At 35.0% G+C, this 19891-nt stretch overlaps 4 protein-coding genes across 10 annotated transcripts in view; 2 read left to right on the forward strand and 2 right to left on the reverse strand.

Annotated features, from left to right (window-relative positions):
- Window positions 1-904: 904 nt before the first annotated feature.
- LOC123315867 (lipid storage droplets surface-binding protein 1-like) lies at window positions 905-14892 on the reverse strand. 2 transcript variants are annotated; one of them, XM_044901765.1, is made up of 8 exons: window positions 14773-14892; window positions 4108-4235; window positions 3871-4050; window positions 3322-3538; window positions 2665-2834; window positions 2341-2598; window positions 1783-1872; window positions 905-1266 (listed from the first exon to the last, which is right to left on the reverse strand). In XM_044901765.1, coding segments are annotated over exons 1-8 (1326 nt in total). In that variant the 5' UTR covers window positions 14774-14892; the 3' UTR covers window positions 905-984. The 2 variants fall into 2 exon arrangements, with proteins under 2 accessions (XP_044757700.1, XP_044757701.1); XM_044901766.1 differs by lacking the exon at window positions 1783-1872.
- LOC123315868 lies at window positions 6157-9377 on the reverse strand. 3 transcript variants are annotated; one of them, XM_044901767.1, is made up of 4 exons: window positions 8836-9377; window positions 8616-8777; window positions 8131-8497; window positions 6157-6433 (listed from the first exon to the last, which is right to left on the reverse strand). In XM_044901767.1, the coding sequence occupies exons 1-4, from the start codon at window positions 9141-9143 to the stop codon at window positions 6242-6244; spliced, it is 1029 nt and encodes a 342-aa protein (XP_044757702.1). In that variant the 5' UTR covers window positions 9144-9377; the 3' UTR covers window positions 6157-6241. The 3 variants fall into 3 exon arrangements, with proteins under 3 accessions (XP_044757702.1, XP_044757703.1, XP_044757704.1); XM_044901768.1 differs by having other exon boundaries at window positions 8248-8497; window positions 8836-9373; XM_044901769.1 differs by having other exon boundaries at window positions 8305-8497; window positions 8836-9368.
- Window positions 12856-14185, forward strand: LOC123315870. Its single transcript, XM_044901770.1, has 2 exons — window positions 12856-13440; window positions 13859-14185. Exons 1-2 carry the CDS (start codon window positions 13334-13336, stop codon window positions 14055-14057), a joined length of 306 nt encoding a protein of 101 aa, XP_044757705.1. The 5' UTR covers window positions 12856-13333; the 3' UTR covers window positions 14058-14185.
- Window positions 14893-16251: 1359 nt separating the features above from the next.
- The window catches only part of LOC123315866 (protocadherin Fat 4-like), a 32310-nt gene continuing 28670 nt past the window's right edge, over window positions 16252-19891 (forward strand). For all 4 annotated transcript variants that reach the window (XM_044901761.1, XM_044901760.1, XM_044901762.1 and 1 more), the window contains exon 1: window positions 16252-16363. In XM_044901761.1, the coding sequence (XP_044757696.1) occupies window positions 16350-16363 (14 nt within the window). In that variant the 5' untranslated portion in view covers window positions 16252-16349. The remainder of the gene's footprint in view (window positions 16364-19891) is intronic.

Raw genomic sequence — 19891 nt, forward strand, 5'->3', positions numbered from 1 at the left:
TCAGAGAGACGATAATTATACCGATTTTTTTTTTCAATCCTCTTCGCTCCCATCTTCGTCGGTATCATTGTTATCGTCATCGCTCCCCTTTTCTTCTTCATCTTTGGAGTCCATATACAAGACTTTCTCCAATAAATCATAAAAGGACATCAAGAACGGCAATGGAAATAATTTATAAAGAATATAAATTTGACTGAAAAAACATAAGGATTGAGATTATAACAAATAAATTTTTCATTGAAAGAATTATTCGAGAATACAACAGCTATAGGTACGAACAATAAAGATAAAAGTAATTTCAAAACTTACCACTGCAGCGCTAATACAGTAATATTTTTGAGCAAATATCCTGCTTCCACCAGCTTATAAGCAAAAAATGCTAATACCATTGCGACTTGTGAGGGAAGATATGGTCAAATTGCTAATACTTATATATTATATTGAACTCCAATGCGAAAGACACTCTGCGTTACTGCAATTTTGTTATGTCAATAATTAGTGAAAATACTGCGCAAAGATTTTGAAATCAACATCTGATTGTTCATTGCAGTTGATATACCTATACTATAACGAAAGATGCAGATCAATATCTGAAATGCTTATCGATGAAGTATAATTAGTAAGTATGAGATAAAGAATGCGGTGTTATTAGAACTGGATTTGTTGGAATCCTCATCTTTTTGATTTTCCATTTGAAAACTGGAGGGTATGAAATATTTGTTCAATTTCCTCATTTATGTAGGGATTCTTCTTCAAACCAAATGATCTGATAACCATCGATTAAGTAATTTAAACCTTCCTAACCTTGTTTTAAACTTCTCACTAAAAAAGACGATTGATTTAGAATACTTACCCGGAGACATTTACTCAGTGATATTTTGGAGGAATAAAGGAGAATAAAATGAACAGTTCGAAAATAATTATATTATAATAAGGTTATCTGAAAACAAAAAATAAAAACTAAAATTATAACAACGAATATTGTTAGTTTTCCTTCTCTGAAAAATCCCGCTTTCGAGGAGGTGATTTGGCGCCATTTTTTTTTTGTCCACTGTTGCCATGCTGCTCGTGACTTTGGTGACCGTGCTGCGTATGTCCATGGTGGCCGTGGTGATCGTTCTGATGACGCTGACGAAGCTGGCTGGTAGAGTTGGTGCTGTTTACTTTGCTGTTTGCCGCTTTAGAATTGATCTCGATTTTTGGTACTGCCAGTGCAATGGTTACTGGTTGGGGAGGAGATATTGGCTCCGGCTGTCGTGCTTGTTCCTGTAAAAAATTGTGTTATGATTGTTCTTTCCGGGTTATAACTATATTTCTTGTATCTTCCTTAGTTACAATGTTAAATTATACTTATATGTTTAACGGCTTGTACGGAATATCCATTGGATCTGTCATATTTTTTGATGGTCTAAGAATCTTGTTCATGCAAAAAAAAAGCTGTTTTTTTACATTAAACAAATGTTGATTGAAGTAGCATTCTGTAATCTTCGAATTTCCATAAGACAATAGTTTTGTTGAGGCCAATGCTTTTTGCGAAACTGATTTGATCTTGGCTGTAATTATTTATGAAAAATCTGAATTTACACATTGAATAGTCAGAAGTCTGAATCCTGCTGTTTACATAGTCTAAATATTTTCATTGATGTATCGCTTGGTACTCAAAAATAAAGGAATTTTTTCTTTATTGAATGTATTGGCATGAATTTAAAGAAGTTTATAGTTTCATTAGAGAAAATAGGGAATTAAAATTCATTGCCTTTCAATTGGAGCATAAATACTCACCAGTACTTGATAGGTAAAAGATTTGATTTCCTGACGTATGAATTTCATTGCATCAGCCAGAAATTTTTCCACTTCTTCCAAAGGGAAATTCTGAAGAAGTAAATTGCGTAAGTTTCCTCGTTATTTGAAAATCATCTCGGAATACTGCCAGAGAGGTTTCAAAATAACAAGATTCTAGCATAACATGAAACAAAAACTAACTAATCATAATTTAAAAGAGTGCCATAATGGTCCTCATTGAGAACATTGGCCTATTTCATAAAGATGTTGAAATAGGCTTCACATGTTTGCATATATGGTATAATTTATTCGAAAATGTACCTATATATGTAGCTCTAATGGACATTAGTTAAAATTTCATACTAAAGAGGTTATCACGTTTTAAGACTATACTACTATTAGTTAATTACACAGAGGAAGGCTATAGTTAATTCTCGAATCAATTGTATTTTTTTTTGTATGACCGCAAAGTTTTAGAGCGCTATTAAACTGTAGACTGATCCTTGCCCAATAAAATGTAATATTACTGTTCATTCAAATGTAACACAGTTACCTTACCTGAATAATAGCTTGTGTGTTTCTCATAATGACAGACTTTGAGCTCCCGATCGTCTTAACAATCAGCCTTGGTAATCTAATGATTTCTGCAGTAGAATAATTGATCAAGTGAACAAGGCAACGGGCAGATTCTCTGACAACAAGAACAAACAATTCCTCAACATTTTTGGGACGAGCTTGGTTTTCCGGTTCGTTCTTGCTTAGTTCTGCCCAGAGTTCTTTAGCCTTCTGCAGTGCCAATTTAGGATCCGTTACAATCTACAAAGATTAAACCTTGTGTAGGAACCTGAGGAGAAATATTGTCTTAGTGAATAATGAACTTACGAGTTCTGCAACATAGAAAAGTACGTGGATAGCTTCAGTTCCTTGTTCCTTGATAATTTTGGCATGCTCGAGGGTTCTCTTGGTCAGTCTTCTTTGTAGCTTCTTAGAAACCCTGTCGACATGTTTCATGGTGTGGAGGGCACGACTTTTTGTCGCAGGGTGTACAATATCTGAAAGATGACTTACGAAATGACTCAGTCAAACAAGAAATTTATGAGTGAATCTAATAAAAGATCGTGGCAATTTTGAAGTGATAACGGAATAGCTTGTTACGTATTCTTTTCGAAAATTTACCTGTTCAGGAATACCAATGGAGAAGGATATTTTTCGTCCATGTTTTAGATCACATGGCGATCATGGGTTGAATAGTTCAGAAAGTCGCAATCTTTATAACTAGAGGCGAAAGATGTTGTCCTAAATGTTCTATTGCTTTTTACGTTTGAAATACGTAAAGGACCATACGTAAGTGAGGTAAGTTGATTTGATGGTCTACATTAACTGCTTCTTGTGTAAAAGAATTCTGTTTTACTTCAGGAAACAATTGATTTCCTCTGTTTTAGCACATTATCATTGAGACGAATTTCAAAATATGCCTCTTTGAGATTTACATCAGCTTAAGATGTAAAAAGAATCAGTTTCGGCCCTGATTTAGATTACCTTGATTGAACTTGGAGTCCTCCTGATCAGGAAAGTATTTTTCAATGTAGGCGTCAGCAACATCCAGAGCATCGTCAAGTTTATCAGCTGCGTATTCGGTGTATTTGCTTGTTAACACCGTATTTCCAATTTGTTTTACGGAATCAGCTCTTTTGAGAACAGGCTTCACAATTTTGGTGCTAACTTCGGATAGATAGTCTTTTGTGTTCGAATAAATCTGGAATGAAAATAAATATGGAGCAGAGAAAATAATCAAATGAATTTCCAAATCTGCCCTCATAAGAGTGAACAGTCAACCTAAAGATTCAGAGATAGCGCAAAGTTCACTTCAAAATTGACCTCGTTAAATCAGGGAAAAAAATTCAACACATTTCTTCTTGGATAGCACAAAAAATTAGTTGGAAACTATGAAAACTTTTCAATCTTATTAATAAAAGTAGTATATTACTAAAGTTATCATAGGAATCAGTCTTTAATTTCGTAACGACAAAGACACCTTTCATTGACGAATTGTATTTTACCCCTCAAATGAAATATCCGTCTACGTACCATTTTTGGTGGTAGATTTATGGATGGTATTCTGCTTTCGACGATATCTAAACTCTTGCAAATAGCCTTGTCGATTGTGTTCAGTGGCATTTCCAGTAGACCAATCGCTGGATTGTGAGTTACAGCCTTGATGGTATCTTCAGCTTGATCCAAAGTCCAAGAAAGCATGTTGTTGGTCCTCTGAAACAACAAGCAATGAGTGTAATTGATATCAACTTGTTGTTGATATTCTCTCACTTTTATCCGCCCATACATATTTTCCGCGATGTTCAGACCGCTGTTGACGATAGGAATGCTCAGAATTCTGTTGTACGACTCCATGTTTTCCAGAGAAAACGGAGTCTGGCTGCCATGAGAAGCCGGCACTGAAAATAAAATAGATCATAAGATCATTGACATTCATAATCAGAAATCAAAAATTATGAAGAAGCTGTATGCAGTTTTAGCTCCATCTTTCGTAAAAAACTACAATATCTACAATTCATGTGCAGCTCAATTTAATTATTTTTTCTTCTATAGGACGTACATTTTTATCCGTTGAAATATTTATTTTGAAGATTGAAGGATGTAGAGGGCTCTTTAAAGAAAATCGTATACTTCATTCAACTTTATTTTAGCAGTCGGTTGGCCATGGAAATTTGACACATTTCACTCTGTATAGTACGAAAATGTGGGGTTATGAAGCTTGTCAAAACATTTTTGGGTTTTAAATCAACGCTATGTTGTCCGTTCTACGTAAAAGTTTCTGTTATTACGTATTTTATCACAATGTCGAATCTCTTCGGAAAATATGTGACGAACATAATTGAAAATCATTCAAACTGATTGAAGGCATACCAAATCATGTTATTTGCATGGAAAATACAAGAGATCAGGATAATATCATAATATGCACTCGCTTGAGGAGAGTTAATGTTCGTTATCTTCTTTGGCTTACGTCATTTGTAGATTTCAAAAATATTAACCCGAAGATGAAATGCATATGATGCAGTGGTTGGGAATGGGTATCTCCCGAAGGAATTAACAGATAATTACAAGAATGTTAAATTCTTCAACAAAAATCATCTTGCATCAATATAAGTAAAAGGAGTTGAAGGAAGTTTCAAGTTAAGATGCCACTTCACCGTTGAACAAAAATTTCACATGAATAAACAAGTAACAGGGCAACTTGCGCGTATTTGTGGCTATTCATCTTAATACATTGATGTAATTATAATAATTAGGTATTTATTAGTACCTTAAGACATTTACATTGTATATGACAACTCAAATGAAAAATAGAAAAATCCATTTTAGGGAACTTATTCTCCGATGACATTTATCGAAAATCCTGTAGTAAACTTTTCGCATTAATTCACTCAAAAATAAAATTCTCAAATGCCACCACTTTTTTGGGTTTTCCAATAGAAGGAAATTCTTTGTCCTACTCTTCATTCACAATCTTTCTGATTGTGAAAATATTCAGCTGAAATGTAAGTCTTTTAGATTGAGATGAAACATTATATAAATTCTCTTACATTGAATATGTTCGCTATCGTCTGACGTATTGTGGATTTTAGAATATCAGGGTATAACTATTTGAATGAGCGGACCTGAATTCTAAATAGCACTTCCTGAAATCCTGTCCCTTTTTTCAATCACTTTCGGCATTTTCGAATTTTCGTAATAAAAATTGATATTAGTTGTGGCAACGGCGTTATGACATTAACGACATTTCATGAGTGCCAACCTAAATTCGTTCTAGTTACAAAAACTTGAGAAAATTATTTCATGGCCAACCGACTGCTAAAATAAATTTGAATGAAGTATAGTTGTTTTTTATGTACACAGTAAAAATGTACTCAATTAATGATTCCAATAACAGCTGAACAGTACTGAATTGAAAAAAAATATTGCACTCATCTTTGGTGCAATATTATATTTAGCTGCTAGCTCTGGATTACTGGCTGATTAAATTTTTCAGCAACGTGGTAATTATCTTTAAAATATAATATAAATAATGTAATCATTTTATTATTCCAATAAACCCTCCATCTTTACATGCTTTCTGAAAAGTAAGGACATATTGGAAATTTTTTTTTACGTAAGGTATAATAAAACATATTCGAATATAATTGTTTTTATTCGGAATACAGAAACGGATGTTTATGAAAAATGTACCTGAGATTTCATCTAAGAGATCCCAAAGGAAACTAATAGAGCTAAATTTATAATATGCCAGCTACGGTTTTTCAAGAAATTTAAAATGAAGGTAACAGACAGATGGCAAAAAAAGAAACAAAACAATGATCATGAACGCAAAAAAATTTATTGCAAGTTAACATTATAATATTCCAACATTGAAAACAAATTTATTTAGACAACATAAGCATCAAGCATTCGCACTAGGGCCAGCTGTTGGAGCGTTTACCCCACCAGAAAAGACGTTTGCGATAGACTGTCCAAAATCTTCCATATTCTTTTTCAATGCCTTGTTATTCTGCTCGATTGTTTTCTCGAAAGAAGTTCCAAAGTCAACGGATGGTGGTATGTTCTTAGATACTGGTGCAACTGATTCTCCACTCTGTAAAGTTCAATTTTTGTTTCATTTGATCTTGGACAAACTTGCTATGTACTTCGAGATGAGGGAGGTTCTTAAAGGGATAATTTAATTTGTTCTTTTGTTCTAATCAAAATAACGTGAAAAAGAATTATTCGAAAATCTTAGTAACAAACTGTTGCAATATTATTTCATCAAATAAAACTGTTATTAACCTTTTCTGTTTTTTTCAAACTAGGAGTTTGGAAAATGTTGGGTAAAGCAGGAGTGGGAGATGACATAGTAGCTGCTGAAGGAAATGCAAACAAAGAACCCAAACCCGGAGTAGGTAATGATGAAGTTGCATTTGCAGAAGTGGTTGAGGTTGTAAACGGATTTGAAAACAGCTTTTTATTATCGGAAATACCCATTGAAGGTGGACTGAAGATCTTGGCCAAATCTAAGAATGGATCTGGATTTGGTTCGATTTTTTTGACTTTAGGAGAAGGTGCATTTATGTCTGAAGAACCAGATTTGGACTTTGGAGTATCCTGTTTTCCTAACTCTTCCTTCTTCTCAAGTTTCTTCGGAAGCGGCATTCCACTTAATTGATCAGTGGGTGGTAGTGAGGGAATGTTGACTGAAGCAGTGGAAGTTCCTGAAAGATGTTCTGAACTGCCTGTAGTTGGAGTTGAAAGCTTTTTTAATGATGCATCTAAACTTGGTGGGGATAGTTTTGTGCCTTTTGAACTTGGGCTGAGAATCTTCTCGGAATCTGGGGATGGATTAAGAAGTGATTCGATTTTTGAATCAGGTCTTTCCAATTTGTTTTTCTTAGTAAATGTTACTTCATTTGGTTGAGAAGCTAGTGGTGATACTAAAGCACGAGAACTTTCATTTTCAGGAGATTGTTTTGAGGTGCCTTTAGCTGAAGTTGGCTGCACTTTTGTTGGTATGGCTATATTTTTCAGATTACTGGAATTTTCTTCAGAAGGTGGATTGACGATACCAAGATCTGGGGAAGGATTTGGAATAGCTTTGATCGGTTTGACAGTAGAAGGTGTTGCTTTCAAGGATGAAGACCCATAATCTGAATTTGGATTATCCAGCCTTGCTGATGCATCACCCTTCTTTGATTTATTTGAAGGAGGCACTTTACTTGGTTGAGGTGTAGATGGTAGCAGAGAAATGTTTTTCCGTTTTGGTTTTGAATCGCGCATCGGAAAAGTTTGTTTTTTTATCGTTTGTACTTTAGGATTTGGTGTCGATTTTTTAGTCGGTAATTTAGCAGAAGACGATGTAGAAGATTCTGCTTCACCTGGTTTATTTTGGCTTGGGGAAAGTGAATATACATTTGTGTTAGGCAGCTTTATGGGAATTTTAGATGGTTTTTTATCTGATTGAGAAGATTGAATCTTTGGTTTTGGTATTTCAAAGGTTTTCGCGGAACTTAGAGAAGGATTTGAAGAGACAGGATTGCTATCCTCCGAAAACTGAAGAGATGAATTTGTACCTCTCAGATGTTTTGAATCAACTGGAGGTTTTTCAGGGGAAATTTTTGTTGAAGGAAGACTATCATTTCCCCATGGAAGCCTTTCCGCTCTTGTATTGGAATGGGGTTGTGATTCAGAGGGTGGAAATGGATTGAAAGATTTTTGGTTAGAGTTCGACAGATGCGTAGCATCAACAATGTTCGAAGAAGGAGCCGAAGTGTAAATGGGTTTTGTCTTTTTGGAACTCACAACTACAGGTGAAGATTCATCGTCCGATTTAGAATTTCCTATGGATTTCTTTCCTGTTGCTATTGGGTCTGAATGAGGAGATCTTGAGTGTGATAAAAAGCCCAATGGATCGCTTACTGTGTTTTCGATTTTCGATACTGGATTTTGGGGAATTAAGGGAAATGGTCTGCTCACAAGGTCATTGTCCTCGTTGGTATTCTGCTGTTTGCTCGGTTTTTTCTTTGAATCCTTAGAGGAGTTGATGAGCGCCTTTTTACATTTCTTCAGTTTCACGTCAGTGCATTCCAGGTTGTTGTTGATACAGAAATTTTCATATATTGTGTTGATGAAAGGCAATGGTATGTAGCTGTAAATGTACTGGAGTGCCCTAAAAAAACTTTACATGTACTATAAGCCATTCTGTGAAATCAATAAGCTTTTCATATTCTGAAGAAATTTAAGATTTCTTCAGATTTAAATAACGAATATGGAATGCTGGTACTTACATGGCTACAATTTGCTTTTCAACTTCGAAAATAGAATTGAACAAGCGGTAAATGTAAGTTTTCCCCTCTTTAGAATAATCATATGAACTACTGTTCTTATGATGATCAAATAAATTTTCTATGAATTCCAAAGGAAATGTCTTGGAAACCAAATAAAGATAGCTGAAATTGGAGCAACAAAAATACTCTGTCGTTGGAAATTTTTTTATGTTTTACTCACATATGTAGGAGGTAAGATGCTCCTTCTTTTATCAAATCGAACAACTTTTCAAAGTCATCCGTTAGACTCTTTGGCTTTGAATCTTCACTCATGATTCTAGCTTGACAATGAACTTGTGAGAAATTATATTTGTTTATGAATATTCTTTCAACAGGTTGCTGTTGAATAATTATGAAACAAGATAAAAGGTAGATATTTTGTGTATTGGGTTGTCTCGTAAGATTTATCATCAGTAACGACAACAAATGCTGATTACAGGGCCTAATTTTGTTTTCGAGAGGAGAATGATAACCAACTTCATTATGCATTACTTTCGGCGAACTATAAAGGAGTTATCTGTTATGATCAAGCAAAAATCGCAAAGGATGTGATCATCCTCGAAGGATTCATCAATGCATCAATTCAAGAGTTATTTTCATTTGAATTTGAATAGGTCAATAGATTAATTGGATTCAAAATCATCTATTCATCAAATGATACATATACAACTATTGTAAGAAAATTGCATTTAGTGCGGGTTTGAGTTTTGGCCAAGTAATTGAATAGTTCTTGACTTTTTCTCCTGAAATAAATCATGAAGTTTACGATTCATCGTTAATGTTAAGTGAATGGATGCCTGTTAAGGCATGCCTTAACAGGCATCCATCATAAAAACCCATTCTTGAGATTAGCGCGTTCAAATAAACAAACTCTTCACGACAATATAAAAGATTGGATGAGTAAAATAACAGTAATTAATTTCATAAATGATAGCTTCAGTCAAGAATTTGCTCTCGAGGTTAAACACTTCCTAAAGAAAAATCAACAAAAACCATGATGAAGTTTTCAATAATTGAAAATACGATAAATAGTGAAAAAAAGAATTCAATGAAATAATGATTGATTTTCAATGAAATCAATTGAATACAAATTCTAGAAAAAAAGAAGATTTGCTGAATATAACAATGACATGTTTATGAATATGTATATGATTCTCGAATACTTGTAAGTGTAATAAGTTCCTTTTATTACTGATTATTCAATTGCATTGAAATTAAACCTTCCCTAAGAAACGATAGAAGTGGAAGATGGAATTCGAATAAAGAAAACTCTGGAGATATCCCAACTACAACGTATACTCCTCAACTTTTCTCAAGTATTCCAATACTTTACAAAGCTGTGATGCTGTTCAGAGGAAAAAGTTGATTCTGTAGCAATTTAGCGAATAGGAAACCCTGGCATATCGTGAGTTTTTGGTTAGTATGACAGTGCATTCGTTTTTAAAACTTGGTAGAAAACATCAGGAGATTGTCCAATACTTAAATTGTAAAAATCTTTCTGATGAAGTCTTTCCTTGACCCACATTTCCTATTTAAAATTTTGGTAGGAGCATAGGCGAACGAAAAACTGATTTTTCACATTTTTCTTCCAAATAAGAATTGATACATTTGGGGTTTGGAACAATAATTAATTATGAGTATAATTGTCAATGGTGATCTTGAATTCAATCTCATCTCTGATTTATTCTTATCCATTTTGTTGATTGTTCAGTGGCGAAGATATGCCTATCATGTTTATTCGAAAATTATGACTCTACCTCAGTTCTGATAAAAAGTTCTACAAAATGGAAAAAAAATTCTGTCGCTATTTAGAATAGCGAGGTACTCATTCTTCACATCATGTTTGATATTTTCGGTTGGATTAGCGATCAAATAAATAGTTACATAAATTTTTATTATGTTGTGCTCTCGATTATCAACAAACTGCTAGACTGTTTCCGGAAAATAAAAATGTGAGTTGAATATAGAATCTTAATATTCATATATCATATATCTTAATATTCAATACAACTGTATAATTATTCTTGTTCTTTGCTTTATTCGGTTGTTTTTCAGCGATTTTGGTGATATATTTGCCAAGCCTCTAGATCCTGCTCAACAAATCCAGAAAGATATGGAAGATAACACGAAGAAAGTGCAGGATCAGTTCAATAAAGGGTTAGAAGATTTCCAGAATTTATTCTCTGCACCTCCTACTGACAACATCTTATTTGGACAAGACTCAGCTCCCTGATTTTTATCTGTTTAGAATTTGATCATATGTCTTAATAGAAGATTATAAAAAAAATAAAGCACATATCCTTTTTTCATATTTATTTTTGATATAACAATTATAACCCTAGGAAGAGAGAGAGAGAGATCGACAAATAAAAAGACAAAAAAAATCAACTCAGCAATCGCAAAAAAAATTTTTGGAATAAAATAATTCAAATTTCAGCTGTGAAATGGAAAATTCCCTTGATTATTATAATCGATTATTCTTCATTGGAGCTATTGTTGTTCATTCGACATATGGAAGTATCTTTTATTCGCTGAAAAAAGTGTTTCGTTTGAGAACAGGAAAAGATTAAAATTTCTTCTTGATCAACTAAAACGACAAAATTTCAGTATCGAGATGAAAATCTGCTGAAATATTAACAATTGAAAATTCTTCTCTCATAGAGTCATTCGGGGCAACTGTGCGCACTTTTGCCTTTCAAGCCATACCCTGTTTCAAATGTTGAAGTTAAGAAAATTAAAACACATTCATAAGATAAAGAATTTTCTAATCTATAAAAAAACATCAAAAGGCCAACAAACAAAAACGTTTTCTTTCCTCAAAAAGAAATTTAATGGTGAAAGTCGGAGTGCGTTCACATGCCCCGAATTGCGGGTAAGTGTGCGCACCCTCACGGGGTAAGTGAACACAGTGCTTAGTGAACCACACAATCAAAACAAATTACAAAATAATGTCATCAAAATGTTACAATATTAGAGAAATGCTGTTTATTGTCAATACAGAAGCGCCTTCTTATAAGCACTGTATTATTGTTCGTGCCACAATTCCTGGTGAACACAACACTTGATACATTCCCCTGTTGGTGGCTCTTTATATTTTTCCGAACAAATAGGACAATATTGATCGAGTCTTAACCAAGAAAATCAACAATGTTATAATTTATTCCTCACTGAACTAATGCCCATATAATGAATCTATGCGCACACTTACCCGCGCACACTTTCCCCAGTAAGCCAAAATTTGAATTGACGTTCTTATGGAGTTGTGTAGCTAAGAGAACCCAAAATTTTTTATTATATATTTAGAATAATATGCCCATGATCGAATAAAATATTGTTTAACACGGTCGGACTCGGAACTTGGAACTGGAAGAATTTGCAGAGATGCTGAAAATTAACAAGAAAACTAGTGAATTTGATTGATTGTAAATAAAAAGTTAACGAAACGTCGCACGGCGCACTCCTATGAAAAACTAATCTGGGGATTCTGCGCCCTTGCTTCACCCAAATGAACCCCTCTTTCATACATTGCATAGTCGAGATATACGCACTGCGCACACTTACCCACTGCGCTCAGTTACCCCGAATGACTCTACTATGAAAGTTTTGCTGACCGACGAAGAAAAGCAATCTAATGAGGTTTCCAAACAGTCGGATTATATATATTTTCTTTAAAACAGCTTTCAAAGCAGCCTCCTCAGAGGATTTTACATCAAGAATTTCTCCAACCTCATAATTGAATATGCATAGTCCGTTTCTCTAGACCCTAGACCTGGAAAAACGATGAATGAACCCTACTCCCTGAAATAGTCAAAAGGAGCCAGCTGTAGAACGAAAATATTCAAAGCCTTTGCCAGATCACAACTGTAGTTGGCTATTCCCGGCAAAGAGCTATATCAAAAGATCAGAAAACATCAGATGCACCTTGGTTTTTCAGGAACAGATAGAATTAATGGACCTTTTCCGAATTCAGGATGATGTTAGCTCGGAAGCTTCGATACGGTGATGGAGAATAAGAGTTTACAGAGAAGGGATAATTTAGTGGTTCTTGAATTTTTGTTCTCTACTGGTTTCTTAAAAGCACTATACGTCTTTCATTATCACAACAGCATGTTCAGATATAGACGGCGGTGAAACATAGTGAATGAAGAGCATAATTCTAAATGTTCTATTTCTTTTCAAACGGTGTTGCCTCTTTTGTTGGAAAACTGGTACCAACTTGCTTTTATAGTTTTCCACCAGAATTCTCAGGTTTCTTGATGGAATCTCGTCCAAACTACGAGAAAAATTTAGTTGGTGCTTGTGAAAGTGACCGAAATTGAAATTTTTCAAATGAAACACACGAGTAGTATAATGAATAAATCCTTAGGTAAGATTTAACTGCAATCAAAGTTTTTATATCCAACCCAGTTGTTGCAGAGCAACTCGAAGTTCAACAAAAAGAGCAAAAACCTACAGAAATAGAATGCTGGATTGATTCTATGTGAGTTCGAACCCTACTGAGAAATCTTGGGGATATTATCATCCAATAAAATCAAATTCTCCGCAATCGTTAAAAATATGATAAGATATTTTTTGATATGACAAGACAATCTCTAATGAAGAACAAATCTTTGCAATCAATAACATAACTCATAAAGATTCCTTAAAATTGAGGAAAAACTCCGAAACTGCTCGAGAAAATGGTTGACGTTATTGGTATTTTCAATAATGTGGTTAATTACTTGTCCAGCGTTGGTTCGAAACTTGGAGATGTTTTCGGAAAAGTTGCAAACTGTATAACCAGTATGTGAGTATATCATATTTTTCAGAAATTTATGTCCACATCTAATAAAAACATTAGGAATCATTCAAGGGTTCCATAGTCAATTAATTGCCTAAATACTCAGTACATAGGACTGAAACTATTGAATTGTTTAAAAATAGATGTTATTTATGTAGCAGTTATTAGGAAATTTATTTTGTTTCGTAAAGTAGCCCCTGATGATAAAGTGAACAAAACAAATTCAATCATACTCGATAACTGTCAATTATGTGGTTTTATATGTTATATTCATTTGGGCAACAAAAATCATTCAAGAATCAGAAATCCACGAAATGGAGCCTTCTGTTCGGAAAACTTTTATTTTATAGAAACTGGAATGACGTATTTTTATTTGAGAAGAAGCAGAAAGATGTTCAAACATCCATTTCGCTTTTCATTACAGAACGTGGTCAGATCTGTGGTCATCACCTAAGACATCTCTGAATGATACGATCAAGGGTATCATAGAGGAGTTCAAGAAGTTATGGAACACTATCATGGGTTTAATATTTGGTTCTTCTAATGATGATGACGATGACGATAACAAGAAAAAGGACACTGAAAGCAAGAAGAAGAGAAGGAGGAGGCATGTTCTGGAATAGCTTTTCTGGAAACAATATCTTTGTTTCGATCAGTAAAAGTTTTAGCCTATTCCGATTCTGTTAAAAATATTATTTTTTGATCTTACTTTTCCTAATTATTCTTGTGCTTAAAAAAACTTTTGATCTCATTGCCTTTTTTAGTGTACCCTGCCTTGCCCCATAAAATTCATAGCATCGATAATAATAAGATAATTAGTGGTGACTTCAGCCAGATGATTTTCCTCATACTTAGGATAAAATTTTGCCATTTATTTCTTTGTATTTATACTATTCTGAGTGTGAATCAAGGTAGAATTTGGCTGTGCCAAAACTTGATGTGGAGTGTATAAAAATAGATTGCGTTGATTGTAGGTACTTACCTGATAATATCGATAAAATAATGAGTTGCTCTACGTAATGAAGTATAAATAAATATTTAGATATTCAAAACTACTACGTGACTAAATGTTGAATGTTTTCAATCCGAATAATCCGATAGTGGTATAAGGCGCAGAAGGGTGAATTAGAATTGAAAAATCTCATTCTATTGAACAGTTGTGCGAATAATGCGACAATTTTCGCTTCACGCACACAGAAAACATTGTTCTAGAAAATCGCTAATTTGTCCCAAAAAATTCGAACTTGCAAATATATTTTTTCAAGTGCAAATATATTGGGGAGTTGAATAAGATTTGAGGTACGATTCAATTATTTCTAGTTAAAAAAATCTACTTACTTTTGTATAGCACAAGAACACTCCACTATGCTCACTGCACTTTGTTCGAATATTAAACTGGATCAGACCTATGACTTCAGATAGCTGATGACCTCTTCAACCTATGGAAGATAATTTTGAGCATTGAATCATTCTTGTTATGGATGTGGCGGCAAAAAACGCCCCTTCTTTAAAATTTTGTAACTGTTTATTGTTCTAGCTCGGATGGAAAGATTGAGTTTTGACTGCAGAGATAACCTCGCTATTTATTGGAATCGTCTAGGAGTTATTCGGAGATGGACAATTTGTATTGACTCACTTCACCCTTCAAGCCTCTTTGAAGCGAATTCCGTTGATCCAATGAACAATGTGAATTTTTTTCCTGTAGGTCCGTCAATCTGTCACAGCGTCTTCAATCCGAATCTACTGAACCAATAGAGTTGAAATTTCATGCGTATACAATACTTGGCCCATTCACGAATGAATACAGAAAACAAACAAATAATGATTTTCTGAGGAATTATATGAAATACATAAAATATTGTAGTATACAAAAGCCCATCAATAGATAATATGTAACAGTTAACTGGCGAGAGAATCTTAGTTCATAAACTCAGTCGTGTTATAAATAATCATTTCCAATGGCAGATTTATGAAGTTTCTGATGAATACAGGTAGATTAAGCTTGTTATCAATAAGGTTTCAGGCATGCATGATTTGGAATCTGTTGCGTTCTATCTTTTTCTTATGAAAAGAGATAATGATATATATGTATGGTCCTTATGGTAGTTCGCTGCTTAATGGGAAATTTTTGGGCATTTGTAATATGTCATCATTGCGATGATGAGTCATGACATGACTGATTAGGAAGATGCAGGTAAGAATTATTGTTTTAGTCGGTTGCCTACGTGTTTGCGTAAGCTTAAAGATGATTCAAATTTAAATCCCAAATGAAGAATTGATGAATTAACTTTCTGTTTGTGACTAAGCTTCTGTGCTTAGTAATCGCTCAAGAGATCCCGAGCACTAAAGTGCTTGCGAGTATTTCTGAGGATCACTGAGTACTTAGCCTATTCGTAATCTTGTAGAAACATGAATATACGTCGGTGTCGTACGTATACTACTGAAAAAAGGCGCTGTCGACAAATCACATATTGTCATGTAAATAATTCATGACTTTGGGTTCTAATTATTCGAGAAACCACCCTCCTCCCATCATTTGGCTCAGTGCGACAATATGAAAATCAGTTTTTGAGAAGTTTAGAAACGTTACAGTATTTTTGTTATAAATGTAGGATTCAAATATGAAATTTAGATTTTGTTCGCTTCTATATCAATAGGCTAAGAATATCTTGATTTATCTCGTATATATGTATGAGATTTAACTATTGAACATAGGATCATAGATTATGCCCCAGAAAAATATGATCAGTTCAATAAGATACTTTTCATCATGTAAATATTCTTATCGTCTGATCAATATATTGTTCGCCAAAAACCGATATAAGTAATAATTCCTCTTATCTCCTGATATGATGTTAGAGTGATAGATCTCTCACTCGATATGGGAGTTTTGATAGTGCAAGTGAGGAAAAAAGATGTCAAAAGTTAGGTGAGCAAAAAATCTTTTTCGGTGACACCAGAATTGTAACATTTACTGATCCATTTCGATAAAATAGTTCCCCCTGCATGACTTCTGTATTCTGTGCACATAAGCGCTAGGAACTTCGTGGTAATTAAGGGGAATCAAGATAAAAAAATAGAAATTACCTCGTATTATGAGGTAATATTAGGAATATTGAATAATTTTCAGTTATTCCTGAATTTCAGCGTAATTTTGGAATATATCGCTATGAAAATCTTTGCAATATATAAAGAATTGAATCACCAATGACACCCTTCGTTATTTTTATCGAAATATGACGAAAAACCGTAGAAAAATGATTGTGAAAACAAGTTTTTTTGACACCAAAGTTCAAGTTCTTTCCTCACGAAAAAAGTACTAAATTGGAAAAAAGAGACGGGGTGACATCAAGACGTCCTTCAACTTCAGTTTGAAAAAAAAATCAAGGCTTCACGTAAGCAATTGAAAGCGTAAATAAGGAACTAGTGAATGCCGTTTTTGAATGGAGATTCTTGAGGTATTACTTCCCCTTTACATGAAATTGTATTTCAAAAAACTATGAAGCTGGGTTTCTAGCTCAAGTAGTTCAGATAATTTCTCCATTTTAGACTATCACCATAATACAAATTGATTCGATATTCGACCAGCATGACGCGAGGTCGCGGAATTTGCTGTACGCAATGTACTAATAAAATCGATCGCTACGATGATTCTATAGAGTGTGCAAATTGTGCCAATAGCTATCACATAAAATGTGCTAACTTATCACTTGAAAGCTTCAATAAACTCCGTGAAAATTGTGCCGATAAATGGATCTGTGAGAATTGCCGTCAAATGGGTGAGAACGCGTCTAATTTCATCAATCGAGAAACACAGACCGCTGAATACCTGCATTCAACAATGGACTTTTCCAAGTTGAGGGAACAAATCGTCGCTGATATCAGTGCTATTTTCTTCAAAGAGATCAACGATTTGAAGACTATCATAACAAACCAAAATAAACAGTTAAAAGAACTCTCATCAGAACTACGTTCATTCAAAAAACAAAAGAACCTTATCGCTGCACCGCATGACAGTAATACACCCAGCAATCAACCGGTTCGGAACATCCCCGATGATTCATCTTTATCTTCGGCATCGGTATCACTGAATGTTACACCTGCTTGCATTCCGAATAAGGAAATTCCAAAATTGAATGAAACCTTGACCGGCGATTTATGTGTAACTGGTGAGAATTCCTCCGAGTGGAATACTGTCACTAAAAGAAGAAAACATAAGAACCCAAGAAATTCACCTGCTGAAAATCCTATTTCTCCGAGAATTCCAATATCTGAAACAACGACAGTAACCAAAAAAATTAATAGGCCTCTGGTTGGTACACTCAAGTCGAACATCCTGCATGTAGCACCTAAAAAGCAGTTATCTTACCTCCACGTATCACGGCTCAGTCCAGAGACGACCGTACTTGAATTGCAAAATTTCCTTAAACAACATATACAGAATGTCTCCTGCGAAAAACTTAATTCGAAACAACCGGAGTTGTATTCTTCTTTCAAGGTATCACTACCTACAGAATACTTCAACACAGTTATGAATCCTGAATTTTGGCCTGAAGGAATTGCTGTGAATAAGTTTTTTATAAAGCGACATCAACCTGTGGTCACAAGCTGAACTTTAAAGCTGATTCCGAACCGCTTCAAACATCCATCGCCAATAATAATTGCCCTGAGGCCAAAAATAAATTCAAATTGCTACAATTAAATGTCCAATGCATTTCTAACAAGTTGGAAAATCTTGAAATTCTTTTCACCGACGAGCGTCCTGATGTCGTTTGTATTTCTGAGCATTGGTGCTGTCCTGAGGCGATCCTAACAATGACCATTCCGGGATACTACCTGACCGATTTCTACTGCCGCCCTTCAAGAGTCCATGGTGGATCTATGGTCTATATCCGAGATGGTGTTCAAGTGAAAGAATTGTGCGTGTCGCGGTTCTCCCAAGAGATGCAGTTTGAAGTGAGTGGGACAATAGTTCTCGTCCAAAAAATCCGCTTGGTTGTTCTCAGCGTGTACCGACCATCCTCTGGAGATTTCGGAATATTTTTGAACGCAATTTCTACTACTTTGGACTATTGTAGCGGTTTAGCCGATAAAATTTTTGTTTGTGGCGATTTGAACGTCAATCTTCTAAATAATAATTGTCCTAATCTTAAATTATTTATAGATCTACTTGAATGTTTCGATTTGCATATTTCTTCTCGAGAACCTACTAGGATCTTCACGGACATAACAGGCCACACATCCGTATCAAAGTTGGACTATATTCTGAGTAATGTGGAACTGTCCGTCTGTACCACCGAAGTATACGAAGCTTATTTGGGCGATCATCGAGCTCTTTCGCTTGAATTTCCCATTAGTCTCTCGCCGGTGGCCAAGCATGGGTCAAAGTTGGTCAGAAATTTGAGTCAATATAATCTCGACGACTTTGTGTACCGTATATCTGTAAGTGACTTTCGTGGGATGTATGGCGTTCTGGATGTGAATGGATGTTTCGGTGAATTTGCTGACGTGATTCAGACGACTTTTGAGATGTGTTGTCCACTCTTCAAGTGTAATGGTTCTCCTCATCAGCCCAAGAAGTGGATTACTCCAGAGATCGTATCGGCAAAGCGCGATCTGAAGCATCTTCACTGGATGCGGACTAATATGGCCTGTCAGACCACCTGTGACCTGTATAGGAGTGCCAAATCTTCCTACAACTCCTTACTCAGGACGGCAAAGTTAGATTACCATACTGGATTGATCGAAAAATCCGATAATAAAAACAAAACTGTGTGGTCCCTGGTTAATACTCTTACTGGCAGAGGAAATAAAGGACTTCGACCGAAGGAGATTTTAGTCGATGGTGTTTCATATGTCGAGGCAGGGGATCTGGCCTCTGTGTTTGCAGATTATTTCTCGACGATCACCCAGCGAACGTTGAGTGTGTACTATAATAACTCTTTGTCGTCCTCATGCACTACATCTTCAATGAATAGCTCAACATTCTTCTTTCATCCTGTGCTGGAATTTGAAGTGATTGATGCAATAAAGTCTCTCAAAAATAATAAAAGCAGTGGAGTGGATTTTATTTCCGCCAGAATTTTAAAACTGATCGGGGCGCTTATTGCTCCACATTTTGCCCACATTATCAATTTTTCAATAAGTAGTGGCATATTTCCCAGCCATCTCAAGAAGGCTATTGTCATACCCATATTCAAGAAGAATGACTTGAACGAAATCGCCAACTATAGACCAATTTCCATCCTCAGTGTCTTTGCCAAGGTCTTCGAGAGGATTGTGCTGGACAGGATGATGAATTTCCTCGATAAGCATCATGTACTTGACACCGCACAACATGGTTTTCGGAAGGGCCGCTCAACTGAATCCGCAGCTCTCTGCTTTGTTGAGTGCGTTTATGAATGCCTTGATAGTGGATTGTTTGTCGCGGGATTGTTTTTTGACCTGTCACGGGCAT

This window comes from Coccinella septempunctata, chromosome 6 (assembly GCF_907165205.1).
Source record: "Coccinella septempunctata chromosome 6, icCocSept1.1, whole genome shotgun sequence".
Classification (NCBI taxonomy): Eukaryota; Metazoa; Arthropoda; class Insecta; order Coleoptera; family Coccinellidae; genus Coccinella; species Coccinella septempunctata.

Coding starts and splice junctions, on each gene's coding strand:
- LOC123315868 (XM_044901767.1), bottom strand. CDS start 9,143: ATGCATAATGAAGTTGGTTATCATTCTCCTCTCGAAAACAAAATTAGG. Junction 8,778..8,835: donor GCATCTTACCTCCTACATAT/GTGAGTAAAACA, acceptor CTCCAATTTCAG/CTATCTTTATTTGGTTTCCA. Junction 6,434..8,130: donor ATGAATCTTCACCTGTAGTT/GTGAGTTCCAAA, acceptor TGAACTTTACAG/AGTGGAGAATCAGTTGCACC.
- LOC123315870 (XM_044901770.1), top strand. CDS start 13,334: ATGGTTGACGTTATTGGTATTTTCAATAATGTGGTTAATTACTTGTCC. Junction 13,441..13,858: donor GCAAACTGTATAACCAGTAT/GTGAGTATATCA, acceptor TTTTCATTACAG/AACGTGGTCAGATCTGTGGT.
- LOC123315867 (XM_044901765.1), bottom strand. Junction 2,835..3,321: donor GGACTCCAAGTTCAATCAAG/GTAATCTAAATC, acceptor GTCATCTTTCAG/ATATTGTACACCCTGCGACA. Junction 1,873..2,340: donor ACACACAAGCTATTATTCAG/GTAAGGTAACTG, acceptor TTACTTCTTCAG/AATTTCCCTTTGGAAGAAGT.